This window comes from Perognathus longimembris, chromosome 3 (genome assembly GCF_023159225.1).
Source record: "Perognathus longimembris pacificus isolate PPM17 chromosome 3, ASM2315922v1, whole genome shotgun sequence".
In the NCBI taxonomy this organism is placed as follows: Eukaryota; Metazoa; Chordata; class Mammalia; order Rodentia; family Heteromyidae; genus Perognathus; species Perognathus longimembris.
In genome coordinates this window covers 64,478,927-64,500,986 of record NC_063163.1, presented here as the reverse complement: position 1 = coordinate 64,500,986, position 22,060 = coordinate 64,478,927, and the positions used below count along the sequence as shown (strand labels likewise).

Below are 22,060 nucleotides of genomic sequence, written 5' to 3'. Positions count from 1 at the left end.
TCCCAGGCCCTGAGGTTCAAGCCCCACAACCACCACCACCAACAACAACAAGAAGAAGAAGGGAGAAGAAGGGAGAAGAAGGGGAAGAGGAAGGGGAAGAGGAAGGGGAAGAGGAAGGGGAGGAGGAAGGGGAGGAGGAGGAGGAGGAGGAGGAAGAAGAAGAGGAAGAAGAGGAAGAAGAGGAAGAAGAGGAAGAAGGAAGAAGGAAGAAGGAAGGAAGAAGAAAGAAGAAAGAAGAAAGAAGAAGAAGAAGGTGCTCATGCACCTCCGGAACAGTTCTGAAGGGGTAAGAGAAATATCCAAGGTGTTTAGCTCCCAGAGGAGGCAAGACAGGGCCTTGAGTCTGTCCATCCTGAACCAAGGATCCTAACCATCAATTCTTGCTCTGGATGGCTCAACCTGAGGATGTCTCTTCTAGGTCCCTGCTTGCAGGCAGAAGTGGAGGGGGCTTGTGGGAGGTGCAGCTCTTTCTCCTAATAAGGACAAGTTGGAGGGACTACAAGCTTCAGGAGAAGAGACTCCGGGGGGATGGGGGAGCAGTAGATGGAATACACAAGGGATTCGAGCTCTTTCTCTTGTCTTTGTGCTACTTTGTGCCGTTTAAAACCAAACTCGGGCTAAGATGACAGCACCCATAGACCTCTGTGTAGCAAGTAGCTCCAACCCAACTGTCAAATACCACCCCCACCCCCTGCCTCCCATACTCCCAAGAGGACAGCAGGGTAGATACTACTGTCTGTCTACACTATTACTACTATACGACTCCTATAGTACTAGCTGTTAGGAGCCTGTGCTCTGCCATGGGGCCCTGTCTTAAAGATACCCAGGTGAGGGGAAGGGAGTGAGGGTTATAGTGGCCACTCACCCGGGCCAGCTCCTCCTCATCCACCTCAGGCTGCCGATGCCGGACATGCCTCTGTTCCTCGTCATGGAAGATGGCCTTGGGCTTCTCATCCTCAGACTCACTGTCTGAGGGTGGCTCATTGATCCAGGCATCCAGGTCCAGGCTGCACCAAACAAGGAGGTTATGTTGGCTGACCTGTACTAACTACCACAGCAGAATGTCCTAAGTGGGGGACATTATTACCCCCTTAAGAGAACATGAAGATGTGGCAAGAGTCATGTTAGGTCACAGCAGGCTCATGTGCAGCTCTGGGTACCCTGGAGTCTGGTGATGACTCTGTATTCTGGAAACCCAAGGAAGATCAGGCCACTTCCCAGAGGTCTGGGATAAGGAGAAAGGGAAGCACCAGGCCCTGTATATAAACTAGTAAGTGCCTGGGGTTGCAACCCATGGAGCTATCCCCTCACCCTCTGGATTCTTTCTGGCTGCTATCAGGACCTAGGATGCAGTTAAAGACACCCACCTCTAAACCCCTCCCCAGTCTCTCTTCTCAGCATTGGGGATGGCAATATCCAGTTATGGCCATATGTCCTTAGCTCTGGGCTTCCTGTGTCCTTACCCTTCAGGAACTGGGACTTTCTTCTGGGCCTTGGGGGCCACTGGGTTCAGCTCTCCAGCAAAGAGAGCACTCACTTCCTCTGCCACAGGCACACCTTTGGCCTGGAGCTTCTGGACATGCTTGACCAATTGCAAGATGCAGGATGCCTAGGGAACAGGTATTCATAGACAGATGCTCACTCTGAGGCCACTTCATCACCTCAGGTAGCTTAGTGGCCAGATCTCTGGGCCTGCTCTATCTGAACACTCCCTATGAAAGCCATATATACCCACCCATGTCTACAGGGAAAGATCATGGCAAGAAGGAGCTTGGCTACTCAAGTGCAAATGCCCCATACCAGATCTGCACCAAGCTAGAAGTGCTGCTACCTTGTTGAGGTTACCTCTGGATGCTCGGCTCCCTACTGGCTCAGCAGGAACATGGCAGGACTAGCAGCACCAGCTCCTCAGAGTGCAGTGACTACAGGCAGCCAAGTGTACAAAGATGCCATCTATGTATCTCTCTCTGATACCTACTTCTTTCTGGAGGTAAAGGAACCTCTGCAGGTGGTCTGATTCATTAAGAACCCACATCAGGGCTGGAAGTGTGGCTTAGTGGTAGAGTGCTTGCCTAGCATGCATGAAACCCTGGGTTCCATTCCTCAGTACCACATACACAGAAAAAGCCAGAAGTGGCGCTGTGGCTCAAGTGGTAGAGTGCTAGCGTTGACCAAAAGAAGCTCAGGGACAGTGCCTAGGCCCTGAGTTTAAACCCCAGGAATGGCAAGAAAAAAAACCCACATCACCCTCAGAGCACCAGGAGAAACCTCACCTGGGTCTCACTTTCCTGCTGTGTGCAGGAAGGAAGCAAGGCCCCCATCCCCATCCCCCAGACCCTGCAGCTACAGATGAGGCTGTCTCTTACGTCCATAATCCCCAAGCTGACAGACTGAAGTACTAGCTGGAGCACAGACTGACACACGGATTTCATCAACCCACTTGGGAAAGGGACAAAAAGCCCCTGTAAAAACTAACTGGCTGTTGCTGAGGCAGAGACTTAGAAACTGGCCAAGCTCTTCTAGAGTAAGTTCTTCCACACAGAGGTTCCTTACCCGCTCCTGGACCTCCAGGTCTGCACTTTGCACAAACTGGGGCAGCCGCTCTACCATGAGCTGGGTGACCTCCTGGGCTGCCTCGGCCTCTGCTGCCTGCTCCTGCTGCTGCAGGATGGATGCGTACAACTTGACCACATTCTGCACGTACACTGCCTGGATGTGTCCAGGCAGGGTGGTGACTTTGGGGCGTAGCATGGCTTCGAGGGTTTGGTGGGGCTCCTGAAGGTGCCTGAGGGACAAGGGCCTCATGAGACAGCTGTGTATACCTGCCCTTAGCACCTCACACACAGGCAGGGATGGGAAAAGAGCAGCCCAGGGCTTCTTACCCAATGGGCAACCTTGGGGAGCTCTTGTTCCCCAAGCACGTGCCAGAGCTGAGAGGTGGGATGGGGAAGGTCAGGAACTATAATGGCATGTAAGGGGACACAGCTGAAAAAACAATAGCAAAGGTGTAACAATCACAGTAGCTTAGGTATCAGAAAAACTGGGGATGAGGGAGCCGGGGGAAAGACCTGGCAATTACAGAGCACAGAAGATCTGTCTGGTGGGGCTCAGTGTCATCTGATTTTCTGCTGTTGTTGTTACCAAATATTTTCCATTGTTAAATTTATCTTGGTAAGACAATGGTAGCTGGGTATCAGTGGCTCACACCTGTAATCTTAGCTATTCAGAGGATTGAGATCCCGAGGATTGTGATTTGAAGCCAGCCTGGGCAGCAAAGTCTGCTAGACTCTAACTCCAAAACAATTATCAGAAAGCTGGGCTGGCTGGGTGCTGGTGGCTCACGCCTATAATCCTAGCTATTCAGGAGGCTGAGATCTGAGGATCATGGTCGGAAGCCAGCCCAGGAAAGAAAGATTCTTAAACTACTCAGAAAAAGCCAAAGTGGCTCAATTGGTAGAATGCTAGCCTTGAGCACAAAGAAGCTCAGAGAGCTGGGCACCAGTGGCTCACACCTGTAATTCTAGATACTCAGGAGGCTGAGATCTGAGGATCGCCAGCCCGAGCAGGAAACTCTGGTAAGACTCTTATCTCCAAGTAACCACCAGAAAAACAGAAAGCCTTGAGCTGAAGAGCTGAGGGATAGCACCCAGAACCAGAGACAGTGCCTAGGTCCTGAATTCAACCAAAACAGGAAAAAAAAACCAACAACCAAACAAACAAAAAGACACCACAAGGAGTTCCAGTCCAGACCAAGCAAGCTGAATTTGAAATCCTGAGTTCATACCTCAGTAATAAGGGGGGAGGGGGGGACACACAAATCAAACAAACAAAACAAACAGCAGAAGCACACATCTACAAGCTTGGGCTAGGCCCCTTGGGGTTCCAGAAGTAAGGTGCCTACACTGAGTCTTGGCGGGTCCATCAGAGCAGACACTGAACAGACATGGGCAACAGGGTAGGGCGGTCAGGGGTGGTGAGGACAGGACATAGAGCCAGGCCTATATTGCTTTCCAGAAGTTAGGTATCTAGATTTGTGTGTGATAACTTCTAAGTTTAAGATATTCACAATATTCACAATAAATTCACACTGTTTTTGTGTTTGTGTTTGGTACTGGGGCTTGGACTCAAGGTCTCTCACTCTTCCCTAGATTTTTTTCATTCAAGACTGGCATTCTATCATTTGAGCCACAGCTCCATTTCTGGCTTTCTGCTGGTTAACTGGAGATAATAGACTTCACTGCCTAGGCTGGCTTCAAATTTTGATCTCAGATCACAGCCTCTTGAGTGAGGATTAAAAGCATGACTCATACTTTCTTTTAGTCCTGGGGCTTGAACTCTGAGCCTGGGCGCTGTTCCTGAGCTCTTCAAGTCAAGGCTAGTGCTCTACCACTTGGCGCCACTACCGGTTTTCTGATTGTTAATTGGAGATAAGAGTCTCATGGACTTTGCTGTCTGGTCTGGCTCTGAACCTGGATCCTCAGACCTCAGCCTCCTGAGTAGCTAGGATTATAGTTGTGAGCCACCAGTGTCTGGCTGGCTCACACTTTTCAATAGGACTCAATAACCCAAGTTTACCCCGACCAATACCTCTCACCTGACCTCTAGGCCAGTTTGTACTCTAGGAAAAGGTCATGTTTCCCAAGATGGCAGGGGCACTACTTTCAGGACCATGTGGCCCATGTATTTGTCCTACCTGGAACCTGGTATGAGCTCTTGGGCTCCTAGCAGGGCCTGGAAGTAGACAGGATGGCGTCAAGCGCCTCCTCAGTGCAACCTGCTGGCATGAGAAGCCCCATTTCAACAGATCATCCTGGAGCTGGGTATATGGAGAGGTTTCTGTCATCCACAGGAAGGCGAGGTCAAATTCAGGGAGCAGCTGCAACTTGCTCATGTAGGGGGAGGTCCCAGGCAAAGCTATGCGGGGGGGGGGGGGGTCCTACAATCTCTAAGTGACTCCATTCTGAAGCCAGAGGAGACAGTAGACAGCAAAGCCAGATTGGTAAAGGAGGGAGGGAGGCAGGTGGTCACTGGAACAGCACCTGTCCAGGAAGCAAGTGTGCTTCAGACTATGAGGGACCCTGGACATGTCCCTGTGTCCTCTTCTCTTACCCTTAGCACACCAGGCTGCCATCACTGGGCCCCATGCCACTTACTCTGAGAACTCCCCGCAGATCCAGGCAGCTGCGTAGAGCACCTCGCAGATCCCATTGCGTTGTGTGCTGCTGGTCACCAGATGGGCGCTGTCAAGTAGTGAGGACATCTGGGATACAGCAAACCTGCGGATGGCCTTCACACGGATAGCCACATCCAGCATCTGGGCAGCAATGAGATGGCCGTGGCGAGTACCCTCCAGCCGTGTCAGCTCTACCAGGATGCTGATATACCTGCAGGCAAGAAGACTGTGAGAGGCACCAATGTATACCACAACACCAGCCCACCCTCAAGCAAAGGCTAATGGGGAACAGACCACTCGAAGTTGGTGATATACTGGTAGTTGGACTGGCTACAGATGTCAATGATCTTGGTGAGCAGCTCATCCCGGTAAGTGGTACCCTCAGCCTTGTCCACGTGGGTCATTAGCTTCTTCACAATCTCCATCAAGTTCTTCTTGGATACCTGAAGGGGCAGTTAGTGTTGAGCAGTATTTTCACAAGTCCATACATGAAATGTCACATCCCCCAAAGGGCAGAGGCCACAGATGGAACCTTACCCACATTTAGGTACACCTGCCTTTGCTCCTGCCCTCTAATCAGAATCCACAGGCCCTAGATGGGCCTATGCTCATCGGTGCCCCCTGCTGACCCCAGAAACTCATGGCATCGAGGCTTCACATTTGAGGTACACAGAACAGGGCTGTGGCAGGTAGGGCACGCACCATGCCATAGAGCAGGTCGAGGGCCCGCAGGCGGATGGACTCATCCTTGTCATCTAAGCACTGCAGGATCAGGTCCTTGTGTGATTGCACAGACTTGGGATGGGTCTTCAGGATTTTGGACATGGCCAGCAGCCCCAGATACTTCACTGTAGGGAGATCAAGCAGCCATCAGTGTGGGACAGAGAAGTGTGCTGGCATATGGGTGAAATAGTGAGTGGGTGGGAGTCCACCAGTTTAACTGTCGTGTGGGCCTGAGAACCTGAGCACAGATGGAAAGGGTCTCCTGGCTTACAGTCTCTTTAGGTGATGGACACTTCCTTCAAGGTTCTACCCTAGAATGCAGGGTAAAGGCTGCAGGGTCTACATGTGGGATCTTCTAAAAGGGGCAGTGGGAGACTCAAGTGCATCTCTGAGCAGGGCAAATAGTGTGCTCTCCAAAGTCCCTTTGTAATTATTGTTTCCCCAAGTAGGAGATATTCAGTAACTACCCCTTCTACCTGGCAAGCACCTGTAAGCCCAATACAGGGTCTCATGTCCCTATGGCTTACTGTCCCCCACCTTATCAGCCCATACCTAGCTTCTGCAAAGATGATGGCCAAGCCTGAAGGCACCCAGACAATAACAGTAACCAAGAGCTACAAATGACAACTTTAGACTCATTAATCCGAAGCTGATTCTGTGACGGGGTTTTATCGCACAGGGTTGTGCTGCCCATCCACGGACTGTGGATCAGCCACATGGGATTTTGAGAAACCATGCAGTTGTTTTGGAGACCCTGTGTTCCACAGGCAGGAAACACTCTGTGAGCCCATATGGGCTCTGTGTGACTGAGCCCTACTGAGTCCAGTCACCGCCCCCCCGCCTTCAAATCAGTCATCTGAAAATTTACCAGGTACCAGATGGATGGTTCCAGTCTAGATCCTTCACTAGAACAAAACAGAGAAGGCAGAGGCACAGCTCTAGAAGCAAACCAGTCATGCAGTTGTGTGCCTTCCTGAAAACCAAGGATGCATGTGCTAGTCAACTGTCTAACTAGAACCAGACCTTTGGCAGTGGCCTTGGTGTGGCTCTGCTTACCTGCTAGCATCTTTTTATGTGTCTTGGTTATACTTGATGTAGCCCTTCCATGTTTCCATGGAATGGGGTGGCTAAGCTAACCTCCTCATGAATAAAAGCCTGGGGCTCAGCCCATGAAAACCATGAGAAAGCCTGGCAGGGACACAGAAAGGATCGCCTATCACATGTAGATGTGGGAGAGTGAGTTAAGTGTTGGGCTGTTTGCACTGTCTGTGCAGGAGGACCCCTAGCAACCACAATGCCCTATCCTATCCCCTTTCTTTTGATGCTCCAGAGCTGAAAGTCCCCAAAGGCTTGAGAGACATGAAGAAGCAACAGTGCTGACAGCTAGAGTGGGGAATGACTTACAGTTCTGATCGGAGTCTTCTATCAATATCCTCAGCTTCTGAACACAAAGCTGAGAAGAGGAAAACCACCTGGTTACACTTTCCAAAAGGTGTGAACTCAGCTGATGCTGTCCCTGGCCTAGCACCCCAGTCTGCCCCCAACTACATAGCCCTATGCAGAGAGAGTCCGCCACAGCAGCATGGGTGCTATGGTCTGGGAACAAGGAAGGTCGATGAGTGGGGCCCCCAAATGGGGACCCACTTAACAGAACAGTGTGTCAACAAATGCAGGACCCATGAGGGACAAGTAGATGCGCACTGGTTCAGTGGTGCCCTCTGGGGAGGGCTGGCATGCAGGAACTTTCTTTACACAGTGCTGTATAATTAAAATAAACTTGACTATGACCATCCCAATGATCCTAGCCCTTGAGCTGCACTCCACAGTAGAGGAAGCATTGCACAAGAACCAGCAACAGGTGCAATTTATGTACAGGGATGCTGTCCTTACACAAAGGAGAGATAGACATGAAGCTGCTTGGGGGGGGGGGGAGCGTGGGGAGGAGCTGCAGGAGCTCGGCTTGCTGAGCTAACTGGGAAGAGCCCTGGTCACCAGGGGCTCAGCAGTGACACCCACAGATCAAGACCCATGTGGTATATTCACTCCCTCAGTGCTTTGTGTCCCCAACAGGTGCAGAGAATCTGCATAGGACAGCAGTGTGGTGGGAGTGAAATGGACAGTGGAGCTGGACAGTGGTAAGGTCAGCTTGGAGGAGGGAAGAGGTTCAAGCAGAATGCTCAGCCCATGGAGAAGCACAGCTGGCTTGGCCTGGCAGTCCCGTAGGACCTCCAGCCCACTGCAGACTCCATGGCAGGTCCTGGTCGGTCTTGGGACACACCTGGATGCTGGCGCTGTGGTTGGGCATGCCGGAGGACAGCGAGATGAGCACTGGAACGGATGGTCCCAGATCAGCCACCTGAGCCACACACCTGACTCCCACATGCATGTGGCATCACCCCTGCCCAGGAAATTGACTCAAGAGGCAATGCCACCAGGCTGGAAGCTGCTTAGCCTAATTGGTGTCCTGTGTTCAGAAGGTGGCTGCCTTGGCCCTCAGGGTGTCTGGAGACCTGGCCTAGGGGCTCTACCCTCCCTGGGAGAAGGGGCCCCGGGCCTAAACTTAGCTGGTACAAATGATGCAGAGGGGTCATATTCCCCCCAAAACATCAGGTGCTAGTCTCTGAGCTCCTGAGGGGCAGCTCATTGCTGGAGATGCCCTGTGTGATTCCCAAAGAGAGGATTCTGGATGCCTGACCTCCCCAGCTTCCATTTGTTGCAAACAGCAACTTGACCCTGAGCTGAGTCCTCCCTGAATCTCCAGATCTGCTTGACCACCTTCCACTGCCTTCAGTTCAGGTCCCAGGGGGTGAGAAAGGCCAAGTTCAATCATTTAGGCCAAAGGCTGAGTCAAACAAGCCACAAGTGTGTCAGGTCCTAACACTTAAGTACATAGGGGCAAAGTCATACAAATTCCCAGCTGTGTTTTACTGAGAGAAAACCAGTCTATGGGAGAGGCCTGAAGGGACTAGGAGCAGTAGGGTGGCTAACCACCAGGAAAGAAGAGTTCTGGGCTGCTGGACTCTGGCTACAAGCAGATGGGAAACTTCATATTTGCAAAGAAACACAGGATGGAATCAGGCTGTGGCTATATCATGAGGGGAAGTTGGAAGAGGGCTGGGCTACCTGACTCCAGGGGAGATCACAGAGGCATTGGCAACTCCATCCTTTCCCCAGCTCCTCACCTGTGGACACTGGGCCCATACCCTCATCACCCAGTCTAGTGGCCTTTCACTAACATGGCCACCCGCCTGGCAGGAGCTGTGGTCAGTGTGGGCTCACCTGCAATCACGGTGTTTACACATTCGTAGAGAAGGGACATAGCAGATGTGCTGTAAAAAGGAAGGAAAGCAGTGTTTGAGGATCCAGGCTCAACAGCTGCATCAGTTGCTCTGTTGGAGGCTCATGGAGAAGGTATCATTGTTGCCCCTCCAAGCCTGGCCACATGATGAGGCCAACTCTAACTTGTCTTCTGGGGGAGAGAGAGCACACGAGACCCTCCATATCTAACATTAGCCTCCATTCTTTCTCATGGCACACCATGCCCTCCTTTCTGCTTGGGTAGTTGGGATGCCAGGATGCTCCTCCCACATCTTGTCCACAGGCTCTTGAACTTGTTACATCCTGAGACACCTGTCCTGGGTCCACCCTTTGCTCCACAGCATCAATGTGGCTACTTTGTAGTATTCTTTGTCCAAAGGACAAAAAGTACCTTTCTAGTAACCAAAGACAGATATCCTGAGAGGCTCCAGGACCCAATTCCCAGCCTTTTCAACTACCTCAGCAGCCTAGAACCCCATTTGGCTGACAGTACTAGCTACTAGGAAGAGCAGGGGGGGCACAGCCAGCACAGTAGTCATGACTTTGACAACCAGGATGGACCCCAAGAAGAGGCATGGGTGAGCATCAAAGTCTTCCCAACTGTGACATCCTCATGGGGTGAGACTCCTGCCCCAAGTCACTGAACTCCACAAGAAAGCTGAAGGACAAGAATGCCCACCAGGCTGGGTGCCAGTGGTTCACACCTGTAATCCTAGCTACTCAAGAGACTGAGATCTGAGAATCATAGTTTGAAGCCAGCTGGGGCAGGAAAGTCTCTAAGACTTTTTTTTTGCCAGTCCTGGGCCTTGGACTCAGGGCCTGGCCTGAGCACTGTCCCTGGCTTCTTTTTGCTCAAGGCTAGCACTCTGCCACCTGAGCCACAGCGCCACTTCTGGCCATTTTCTATATATGTGGTGCTGGGGAATCGAACCCAGGGCTTCATGTATACGAGGCAAGCTCTCTTGCCACTAGGCCATATTCCCAGCCCTCTCTAAGACTTTTATCTCTAGAAAACTAGAAGTGGTGCTGCTCAAAATGTTGTAGAGAGTGCTAGACTTAAATGAAAAAGCTTAGGGACAGCACTCAGGCCCCAGGACATACACACACAAACTAAAGAATGCCCACCAGTGATAGAAACCCACCAGTGGTAGTTAGTGCCACAGTCTTGGGACCCCAGGACTACCTGACAGTGTTCTCTGAGGGCTGCAGCCTCTCCATAAAGTTGGCAATTTATTTAAAGCCAAAGCTGCTGATACCTGGACAGAGCTTCCTCCAACTCTTGTCAAATGTCCAGTGAATATGAGTGTTCCCTGAGTCTCCTTTTCACTGCTGCTTTCAGAAGGGGAATTCCAGGGAATAAATGCTCTGCCCCCGGGGTGCTGCTTCACACATGTGCCAAAATTAAACAGGACTTGCTTTCTCTTTCAGTAGGAATCAGGTCAATGACCCTGGGACATTCCCAAGGGTGGGGAGGGGATGGGAGCTGGAGATGGGGTTTCATCTCCAAGGTGTCACTGCCCAGAGGTGTCTGGGCAGCTGAGAAATAGCCTACCTGTGAATCAGGTTGGTGAGAGGCTCAATCAGCTTCTTCCCCAGCCTGGGTTCCAGAGGGGTCAGGGCACCAAACTGCAGGGATAGCAGGATAAGGACTGGGCCAAATCCCAGTACCACCAAAAAGGGGAGAAGGGCACAGTCACTGCCTGCAGCAGGAATGACATAGGTAGGACAAGGTCTCCCAGGGGAGGGTAGCAGCACAGGGCAGTACTTGCCAATTTGATGATTTTGATGAGGACCCAGTTGTTAGTGGATGAGGTCATCAGCTTGAAAAAGAGTGGAGCCAGGGACAGGTAGTTCTTGGGGTTGCGTCTGGCCAGCTCGCAAATGACATTGACAGCTGCTGACTGGACCCCTGAAGATCAAGAGTGAGGCATCCACATCAATGGAACAAACATCCACACAAACAAGGGGTAGGGTACCAACATGAGGTATCCTAGTTGACAAGAATCCTGTGTAGCAGCACTGGCAGAGGCCTGAGAACACACTGGTGGTTGACAACATTCACACAGTCACCAGTCAGAACTACAGACAAGTGTGTATACACAAACTTCTAACTCTGTTTTCTGAGCAGCCCAGAATAGATGATGCCAGGTCCTGGTTCCCAAATATTATTTACCAACAAAGGAACCAGGGCTACTGCAAGAAATGCATTCTTCCTAATGCCATACCATAAGGCGAGCACCAGTGGCTCAGATCTTAATTTCAGCTAATCAGGAAAGTAGCCCAGAGGCTGAGACCCGAAGGATCATGGTTTGAAGCCAACTTAGGCAGAAAAGCCATTGAGGCTTTGTCTCCAATTAACCAGAAAAATGCCGGCAGAAAAATGGCGGTATGGCTCAAGTGGTAGAACACCAGCTGACACAGCTGTAAGCAAAGAAAGCTGATCAAGAGGCACAAGGTCCTGAGTTCAAATCTTGGTTTGGGCACACAAAATTTTTTGTATTTTAAATTAAAAGTATCCTTTTAGGAACCCACACAAAGGGGTGCCCCTCAGCCAATGTTTAATAAGTTGGGCACAAATGCACACAAACACTCATGGCCCACAGAATGAAGGAGGCATACTTGGGAGTCCATAGTGACGCAAATAAGAGAAGAAATACGAAAATGAGAAAGGTTCCTAGCTACTATTGAAGATAGTAACAGAGAACAGAAGAGCACCACTTACACACCCAGCCACAGCTAATCACGAGTCATCACAGATCTTAAATGTAACAGGGAAAAGCAAGCTTACAGTTTCAAAGTATCACTCACAAGATACAGTTGTCAGATCCACAGAGGATTAAGACTGCCCCCAACCACAGATACCAAAGTCCACAGGTACTCAACTCCCTTGTACACAATTATGTGGTATTGCACAGAACCTGTGTATATCCCACACCCTTCCTACTTATTTAGAGACAGAGTATTGCTGTAGCCCAAGCTAGCTTGAACTCCCAATCCTCCTGCCTCAGCCTCCTGAGTACTAGGATTACACCACTAATTGTACCACAGTGTGGAACTCTCAAAAGATTTTAAATCACCTCTAGATGATTTCTAGAGTAACGCATTTCTGGCAACCTTACTGTCATTTCTATAGATGGTCTTGGTTCTCTCAGGCCAGCAGCTGTCTCAGCCACTCTTGACTAGGTTTCTAGTTCTTGACTTCCCCTAGTTCCTCCAGTATACAACCAAACTTCTTCCCACTAACCACTGGCAACATTCTCTCTCTATGGGCCAGCCAGCTACAGCCTGCTTGGCTCCCATTGGCCACCCCCAGGTGGACTGCAGAGAGGTCACAGTGCCCATGCAATTTATTGCTTTGCTCCTGGACCAAAAGAGGATGTGTGCTCTCCCTGACCTTTCTGTGGGGCCTCCAGAGACACAGTGCCCCCAGGACCTGTGAATGATAATCAATCCTCTGCCTGTACCTCTTTTTATTTTTTTTTTCTCTTTTCTGCCTGTACCTCTTAAATCACTAGGAGGGTGCTGTCTACCCTATGATCCTAGATTATAACTTTTTGCAAGGCTCCCACATAGAATTCAAGGCCTATACTACCCCTGAACTGCACTGCCACCATGCTCGTGGCAGGGGTGGGGCAGGCAGGGGATGGAGGAGGGAGCATCCAAAGCTCTGCTGCCTTTGCCATGGGTTGGTTGTACTGGGCCATATACTGTCATTCAGGCTAAGGAGGACCTTGGGCCACCAGCAGGCCATGTAAAGCCTCATTTCCATCTGCCACGTCTCCAGCCTATCAATACAGAGTGCCACAAGAATGCTCCATAGACACTTTAAGTGACTTCCATGTTCAATGCCCCAACCCCTCTCTGACCACAGGACTCCCTGAGAACCTTTTGGTCTTTATCCACTAACCAGGATCAGGATCCTCTAGCTTCTCCTTCAACCGGGGGAAGGCAGGGCGCAGTGACTCGGGATACTTGAGGAAGACCTTGTACATGATGAGTACAGCCTTTTTCCTGATATATGGCTTCGTATGTGACATCTGAAGAAAGAGTGAGGGCATTAGCACAGGCACTTATGGCTCTCCACATGGTTCAACTGGCCCTGCCCAAATCTTCTCAGCTCACCTCCGCACACCACCCTTAGTTCCCTCCTCCTTTCACCCTAATTCATCTCCTCCACCTAGAGGAAACGCTGTCCCCAAAACCTCCAGCTCTTGGCCGCCCAGTCTTCCATGCTGCCTGCCAGCCCCAAGACCACAGACTAGCACTGACCCCTGCCTCTTTGTGTCATAGCCATCCTCCAGTGGCCAAGGATAGATTCCCTCCTGCCTTCCTGTTTCAGTAATGCTGTGACCTCCCCAAGGGAAGGATGAAAAAGGGCCCTCCAAAAGTCACTCAGGGACCACTGGTCTGACTGAAGCAGAGCCTGCAGACACATGTAACTCAAGGCTCTTCAGGATGCCTAATGTGTCCCTTGAATAACACATGGGGAATGTCCCAAGCTTTCCTCACTTGGATTTCCACCAGATTAGCCACTATGATGTCCATCCACAGTAGATCCCCCCTCATTATCAGACCCTAAGAAGCCTCGCCTTTCCATTATGCTGCCTTGACAGAGCCGCCCACCTACTACAGCCAAGGTTGATCTACCACTGTGGGACTTCAACCACTCTAGTGCAGAGGGATGGAAACCTGCCTGGAAAAGTTTAAAACAGGCCTAAAGGTCTCTGCCCTTGAGTGGCTGAGGCAGCCACTCAGACAGTAGGTAGAGGAATGGGCATGGCCAGGGAAGAAATATGATTTACAACACAGACTGGCAGATGGAGAGCATATGAAGCTCAGGGTATTCATGAATTTTGTGAATGAGGAGGAATATGGTTGAAGTAATCTATTTACATATATGAAAACAAAACAGTGATCTGGAATAATGGAAAATAAAACAATGAGCTGGTGGTTATTCCTATAATTCTAGCTACTCAAAGAGTCTGAGATCTGGAGGATCAAGGTTCAAAGTCAGCCTAGGCAGAAAAAAATGTATGAAGCTCCATCTCCAAAATAATAAAAAGCTGGTGTGGAGATGTGGCCCAAGTGTATAGCAGCAACCCAGAAAGTGTGAGGCCCTTAATTCACATCCTGATAGGGAGGGGGTATAGAGAGCAGGAGGCAAGGGTGGGGAAAGGGAGGGAAGGAGGAGGAGGAGAGAAAAAATAGAATAAATAATGAAACCTGTTGAAAGTGTTTTAGAAGTGGAAAAAGGGCTGGATAATGGTGATCACGCTTATAATCCCAGTTACTCAAGAGGCTGAAATCTGAGAATCACGGTTCTAAACTAGCCCAGGCAGAAAAGTCCTACACTGGCAGTCTGACTGGCTGTACTTCCTTAGTGTGACATCTCAATCCTGGTTTCAGGCATCCATCTTTGGGGCAAAGGTAAGGTAGTGGTGGGCCCACTGGAAACTCACCAGTGTCATGATGTCATTTGCTAGGTCTCTAGCAAGATCTGGGGTAACAAAACAGGACAGACCAGTCAGTGCAACTCCAGTGTCATACTGGCTGGGGCTGCTCAAGTCCTGCAAGAGGAAAGGAGAAAGGTTAGAGAGGTGCCCTCAGGCTGTGTGTCCATTATACATGGTGTTCTGGGTCCCTGTTACTGAAGTAAAATGATTCACACCCACTTCTACAAGAAGTAGGGACAGGTGAGGTCTGAGATGGAAGACCAGAAAAGTCCACATGAAAGCCAACAAGTCTCTGGGCTCCTCACTGACAGAGGTGCTGGTTCAAGAAACTTGGTAAGGGCTGTCCTCCCCCTAAAATGAGCCTTTTCCCCTCTGACAACCAAGAACAAATCCTCTGCATCCTTTCCAGAATCCAGGGAAACTTCACACAAGACTAAACTTATTTTTCAGCTGAACAGGAAATAAATTGAGAGATGAGAAGCCAGCACCCTCCACTGAGCCTCCTCCCATCACCTTGATCCCCCAGCCCTTATTAACATCTGTGTATAGCAAAGGACTTCTCTTGCTGTGTGGGCAACTATATATTTGCTTGGTCCTTGGACGGACAGCCTGGATGCCCTTCATTCCTTCCTTTCCTTCCTTCCTTTTCTTTCTTTTTTGGTCAGTCAGGAGGCTTGAACTCAGGGCTTGGGTGCTGTCCCTAAGTTCTTTTTGCTCAAGGCTAATGCTCTATCACTTTGAGCCACATCTCTACTTCTGGTTTTCTGGTGGTTAAGTGGTGATAAGAGACTCATGGACTTTCCTTTCCGGGTTGGCTTTGAACCACAATCCTCAAACCTCAGCCTCCTGAATAGCTCAGGTTACAAGCATGAGCCACTAGTGCCCAGCTAGACAACCTTTCTGATGGGATCAACTTGTACTCTGAACATCCCTGGAAGCTGTGTCTCACACATCCCAGGCTTTATTTAAATCTGCACAAGGGCTACATGGGGTGATGCACACCAAGTACTTGGAGAGCACAGGCAGGAAGATTGTGAGTTCCAGGGCAAGTTCCAGGCCAGCTTACATACCAAGATCCTCATCTCAAAACACAAACAAATAAAAGTAAATGGGCACAGGACTACTGTGGGTTGTAGGCCTATAGTGACAAGAACTTGTCTAGGGCTAGGCATATGGCCTAGTGGCAACAGTGTTTGACTTGTATACATGAGGCCCTGGGTTCAATTCCCCAGCACCACATATACAGAAAATGGCCAGAAGTGGCGCTGTAGCCCAAGTGGCAGAGTGCTAGCCTTGAGCAAAAAGAAGGCAGGGACAGTGCTCAGGCCCTGGTACAAGGCCCAGGACTGGCAAAAAAAAACAAAAACAAGAACTTGTCTAAGGCATGGTAGCAAGAGGCAAAGGTGGAGTTGACACTGTGTGCTCTGTCATGAAGGAGGCTGGAGGAGTCTGGAGCACTTCAGTCCCAACTGAGTATCAGCAGACTTCCTGGTCAGGGTGATAGCCTGTGTCTACAGAGGGCTGGGGAGGGACACACTAGGCTGAGTCTGGCCACAGTCCCACACCTACAACTAGGCACCTGATTCTGTAGGCATCAAATCTGGTGTGTGGCTCTGGAAGGATGTAGTCCTGTAGCACCACAAACCTTGCCAGGCCACTGTGGCTCAGACTAGCACCACACAGCTTCCCTACAGTGCCTTCAAATTCCCCAGCTAAGGCACCAGGTCATCTTGCATAAGTGCAGCACCTCACAAGGGTTCAAGCCCTTGTCCCCACTACTCATAAGCATAGCTATGGCCTGTGCCTATGGCCTATGAAATGAAAAGAGGCCAGCTACCCACTATGAAAGTGGGCTTCTGAGGCTCTGACACCTCGTGATGACTCACTCCATCGTGAGGAAGGAAAGAAAAGATGCTCAAAATAGCAGGCCAAAGAGGAAATGTTTACTCTATGGTCTCAAAAGCCATTTCAAAAGGTTAAAAAAATAGCATGTACCTAAAATCAGGGGCAGAAAGCAATCTTAAGAGGGAAGAAAATGAAACTCTGGCAGGGCAAATACTGCCACACAAGAGAAGGATCATGAAGCCAACCCCAGTGTGGACACCAGGAGCAGGACACCAGGAGGCCTCCAGCACTGAGTGGAGGAAATGAGAAAAGCGAGGTGAGGAGCGTGTTGTGTTAACAAGACTTCAGCCTCACAAACCCACAGAGCAGGAAAGATCCATGTCATCATGACAGCTGAGAAGACAACAGCCCCAGGGAACCCATATCAGTTTGCTAAGCAAACCATAGGCTCTCAGCTTTTCTCCGTGTCATATGAGTGACAAGAAGAAGATGAGCCCTGGACATCAGATACCCCAGGATACAGGTTTTTTTTTGGTACCTACCTTTCGGATCTGATTTGTGGTCAGCATGATGACATCGGTGCCTTCGTGAAAGCACTGGGAGGCTGCAAGGTAGCCGATTCGCTGTGGAGCCAACAGATGCTGCGTCAGAAGAGGCCAGGCCCAAGCCGGGCACAGGTGGCTCACACCTATAATCCTAGCTACTCAGGAAGTTGAGATCTGAGGTTCGCCAGGCAGAAAAGTTCCAGTAGACTCTTTAGTCATTCAAAAACCAGAAGTGGTGCTGCTTTCCAAGTAGTGGGGCACTAGCCTTGAGCAAAAGAGCTCAAGGACAGCCTCTAGGACCTGATTTCAAGCCCCAAGGCTGTCCAAACAAACAAACAAACAAACAAACAAACAAACAAACAAAAAAGAGGATATGCTCTACATCTCCCAGGCAAGGCCAGGCAGCAACAGTAGCAGGCATGATGATGCTAGAGGTCTGCCTACTTCTGGGAGGAGGAATCTCTCACCAAGCTAGGAGCACAGCAGTTTTGATATGTAGTACTTTCTTGGGGCTGGGAATATGGCCTAGTGGCAAGAGTGCTTGGCTTGTATACATGAAGCCCTAGGTTCGATTCCTCAACACCATATATATAGAAAAGGCCAGAAGTGATGCTGTGGCTCAAGTTGGCAGAGTGCTAGCTTTGAGCAAGAAAAAGCCAGAGACAGTGCTCAGGCCCCGAGTTCAAGCCCCAAGACTGGCAAAAAAAAAAAAAAAAAAAAAAAAGACAAGAAAAGAAAAAGAAAAAAGAGGGGCTGGGAATATGGCCCAGTGGCAAGAGTGCTTGCCTCCAACACATGAAGCTCTCGGTTCGATTCCCCAGCTCCACATGTATGGAAAACGGCCAGAAGGGGCGCTGTGGCTCAGGTGGCAGAGTGCTAGCCTTGAGCGGGAAGAAGCCAGGGACAGTGCTCAGGCCCTGAGTCCAAGGCCCAGGACTGGCCCCCCCCCCCACCAAAAAAAAAGAAAAAAGAAATATAGTACTTTCTTAACAGTGGCCCATACCATAAAATTCAGGCTCTGCCCATCCACTGTCCTGTACTTTTGGGTCTAATATATAGGGAAGCCTGAGGCTGGGTTCTGGGATGATTCAGTCCTTTCTCCACTGGGCTACAACTGATATTACCACACTAAAAAATGCATATCAAGACAGTTGTATATAGGCAGCTGCCCTACTTGACAGATGTGGTATTTCATTTCTGCATCATGATTGGTATGAGGAAGGAAACTGGTTTCTATCAGTGTTTGCTGTATGAATGCTTAGACATATTACACTGATCTCCAATAATATGTACAGCTAATACATGTTAATAATAATTTTAAAAAAGCCAGGTACTAGTGGCTGTAATCCTAGCTACACAGGAGCCTTAGAGCTGAGTGAGGATTGAGGTACAAAAGCCAGACTGGGAAGGAAAGTCCATGAGATTCTTATCTCCAATTGACCACCAGAAAACCAAAAGTGAAGTTGTGGCTCAAAGTGGCAGAGTGCTAGCTTAGAGCAAAAGAGCTTAGGAAAAGGTTGGTAGCTGGTGGTTCACGCCTGAGATCTGAAAATCGTGGTTTGAAACCAGCCCAAAAGCCCCCATAAGACTCTTATCTCCAATTAGCTACTCAAAAAATTGAAGTGGCGCTGTGGCTCAAAGTAGTAGAGCACTATCCTTGAGCAAAAGAGCTCAGGGACAGCACCCAGGTCCTGAGTTGAAGCCCCATGACTGACCAAAAAAAAAAAGTGACCAGTAGATAATCACTGTGTCCACCTAAGAGAGGATGAGAAATGACATGACCATAATGACATGCATATCAGAGCCCATAAGACAGGTCAACCTTGGCCACCTGGACCAAGGAAATATATGAAAGACCATCCACGTATACAAGGTTATTTTTGAGAAATTCACTGGCATAAGACAAGCTTATAGCCAGATTTGAGAGTGGCTCTTGCTACTCAGGAGGCTGAGATTTGAGGACTGCAGTTTGAAGCCAGTTGGGCAGCAAAGTGAGACTCTTATCTCCAATTAAGCACTTGCTCAAGTGGTAGAGTGCTAGCCTGAGCACAAAGAGGCTCAGAGACAGTGCCCAGGCCCTGAGGTCAAGCCCCCTAACTGACCAAAGCGGGGGGGGGGGGGTGGGGGGAAGCTTATGTCATATTTGAAAAGGGAATAGCTGGGTGCTGGTGGCTCGCAACTATAAGCTACTCAGAAGGCTGAGATCTAAAGATCAAGATTTAAAGCCAGCCTACACAGAAAAACCTACAAAACTCCATATCCAATGAACCAACAAAAAGCTGGACTGGAGACATGGCTCAAATGGTAGTGTGCGCCAGTTATAAGCAAGAAAAGTTTAAGCCCTATTATCAGCACAGAAAAGAATAAAAGGGAGATAAAACAGAGTCTAAGCCAGACATGGTAGTACATACCTACAATCTGAATTACTTAAACGAAGCTGGCACAAGAGAATCTAAGCCAGCCTGGGCAACTTACTGAGACCCTGGTCTCAAAACAAAAAACAACAACAAAAAACAACCTGTAATCCCAGATACTCAGGAGTCAGATATTTAAAAACAAAAACAATAACAAAAGCAAAAACTAAGTGTGCCAAGCACAGTGGTTAATACCTGTGAAGGACTAAAGATCATGGTTGGAAGCCAGCCTGGGCAAGAAAATCTGTGAGACTCTGATCTCCACTTTACCATAAAAATGCTAGAAGTAGAGGTGTGATTCAAATGGTACACTGCTGGTCTTGAGCAAAAAAAGCTCAGAGATAGTGCCTAGGTACTGAGTTCAAGCCCCAGCATCTTAACAACAACAACAACAAAAGTTTAGAGTTCAAGCCGCAGGACCTGAACAAAAAGAAAAGTTTGAGGTGGTCTAGTGGCAAGAGTGCTTGTCTCCCCAGCACCACATACATAGAAAGGCCAGAAGTGGAGCTGTGGCTCAAGTGGCAGAGTGCCTGCCTTGAGCAAAAAGAAACCAGGGACAGTACTCAGGCCCTGAGTCCAAGCCCCAGGACTAGCAAAAAAGAAAAGTTTGAGCCAAGTGCACAGGAGGCTCTCACCTATAATCCTACTTAACAAGCTGATATGTGGGGACTGAGGCTCAAAGCTAATTGAACTAGAAAAGTTTATGAGAGTCTCATCTCCAATGAACCACCAAAAAAGCTGGAAGCAGAGTTGTGGCTCAAGCAGTAGAGCACTAGCCTGAACAAAAGCTCAGGGATAGTGCCCAGGGCCAGACAGAGTTCAAGACACACACACACACACACACACACACACACACACACACACACACACACACACGACTTTAATCTTCAATTAGCCACCAAAAAGCAGTAGAGCTGTGGTTCAAGTGGCAGAACACCAGCCTTGAACAAAAAGCTAAGGGACAGCACCTAGGCCCTAAGTTCAAGCCCCAGAACAACCACTCCTTCAAAAAAAAGTTAGATTTTGATGCTCGGGATACTGAGCCACAGCCACCGTGTCTGAGTGTGTTCAAAAGCAGATAAATTCATCTTGGATATGGGCTCACTATCTAAGAAGTGGTGGCTAGAATAGGACTCAGGATGTTGGTGTTATCCCCCCTCAGAAAGGCTGGTGATAACATATTACAGTATCCTAGCCACTAGCAGGAAGAGTGAAAGACATTATGTAGAAGGGTGAGCCCCCACTACCCCTGCACAGTGTTGTCTCTGACCATAAACAGACCCTCAGAGATGCTCAGTATAGAGGGATCCCTCCTCTCCCCCCAGGGACATCATACCCCAGCACCCTCAGTCCCTCAGTGTCCCCAGCCTCACCTTGAATGTGAATTTGGAGGCGCTCATCACCTCGATGATGTTGAAGGCAGCCCAGCTGATGTCGTACCCTAACATTTGTAACTGTTAAGAAGGGAGGCACGGTGACTTTTACTCACAAGCCAAAGCGAGACAAAAGGTTTAAGCCATAACATGGAATATTTGCTCCAAGCACAGGGAAAACAAACTCCATGGACTCTTAACACACAAATTTCACCCAACACGCAACCCGGGCCTTTTATTTTTTCTCTTGAGAAATGACTGACAGGATGGGATGTAGCTCAGTGGTAAGCTCTTGCCTAGCACATACAAGGCCCTGGGTTTACCTCCAGCCTTACCAAAAAAAGAAAAAAAAAAAAACACTTCAAAATCTACAAGGACAGATAAGTAGTGAACACTGGAAGACAATAAATATCTGCAACTGAAAAAAGATGGCATTTGCAGTTAAAAATTCTTCTACTGTGAGGGCTATAATGGCCCTATCTGCAATCCCAGCACTCAGGGAGGCAGAGGCAGGAGGATCCCAGGTTGAAGGCCAGCCTGGGATCTGTAACAAAACCTCATCTCAAATAAACGAAATGTTCCTATCAATGATGGGCCAATCAGCTTGTTACAGCTATAATGTAAGACCTGCATGGAGGACTTACAGAAGACTTCCCTTCACTACCCTACCTCTAAGGGGAGTCAGGCATATGTTGACCTCCAGCTCATATATTGACTTACAACTACAACTAGAATGAGAACCCAGATCTGTGCCACCCACCAGGCTCCCTGGCACATCCTGAGAGGAGTGGAGCCTAAAGAAAGGGCTTCTTCTATGCCCGCCATGCCTGTGCCCCAGACCATACCAGCCATGTGACAATCAGGTGTGGCTGAGTTAGCCCTGCATGATGAATAGGCAGCAGTCAATACTGGACAGGTGATGGGTGCACAGATGGTGGAACAGTCCGGAAGCCTGGCAGCATTAGGGGTACAAGCCAGAAGCAGTCAGAGAGATACTTACATATGTTAGTTTGCAGACTGCATTCGCCTTCACGGCAATGTTGTCTTGTTTCAGCTCTTGCTTGATCTCATCAATGCACTGAGAGATGTACTTTGCCTAGAAAGGGGGGAAAATTAAATCACAAATGTCTAACAGTCTAATCATTTCAAGCAGGGCTTAGTGGTAATGTCTGTAATCCCAGCACTTGGGAAGCTGAAGCAGGAGGATCTCAAGTTT

At 49.3% G+C, this 22,060-nt stretch overlaps 1 protein-coding gene across 2 annotated transcripts in view; it reads right to left on the bottom strand.

Moving 5' to 3' along the window:
* The window catches only part of Ap3d1 (adaptor related protein complex 3 subunit delta 1), a 48,769-nt gene that overhangs the window by 11,790 nt on the left and 14,919 nt on the right, over positions 1–22,060 (bottom strand). For both annotated transcript variants that reach the window (XM_048341705.1, XM_048341706.1), the window contains exons 2-17: positions 21,845–21,940; positions 20,845–20,925; positions 17,055–17,135; positions 14,674–14,781; positions 13,122–13,251; positions 10,984–11,123; positions 10,767–10,840; positions 9,176–9,225; positions 8,175–8,224; positions 7,301–7,349; positions 5,876–6,021; positions 5,468–5,616; positions 5,154–5,384; positions 2,554–2,785; positions 1,464–1,609; positions 866–1,007 (exon numbers count right to left, since the gene is read on the bottom strand). In XM_048341705.1, the coding sequence (XP_048197662.1) occupies positions 866–1,007; positions 1,464–1,609; positions 2,554–2,785; positions 5,154–5,384; positions 5,468–5,616; positions 5,876–6,021; positions 7,301–7,349; positions 8,175–8,224; positions 9,176–9,225; positions 10,767–10,840; positions 10,984–11,123; positions 13,122–13,251; positions 14,674–14,781; positions 17,055–17,135; positions 20,845–20,925; positions 21,845–21,940 (1,905 nt within the window). The remainder of the gene's footprint in view (positions 1–865; positions 1,008–1,463; positions 1,610–2,553; positions 2,786–5,153; positions 5,385–5,467; positions 5,617–5,875; positions 6,022–7,300; positions 7,350–8,174; positions 8,225–9,175; positions 9,226–10,766; positions 10,841–10,983; positions 11,124–13,121; positions 13,252–14,673; positions 14,782–17,054; positions 17,136–20,844; positions 20,926–21,844; positions 21,941–22,060) is intronic.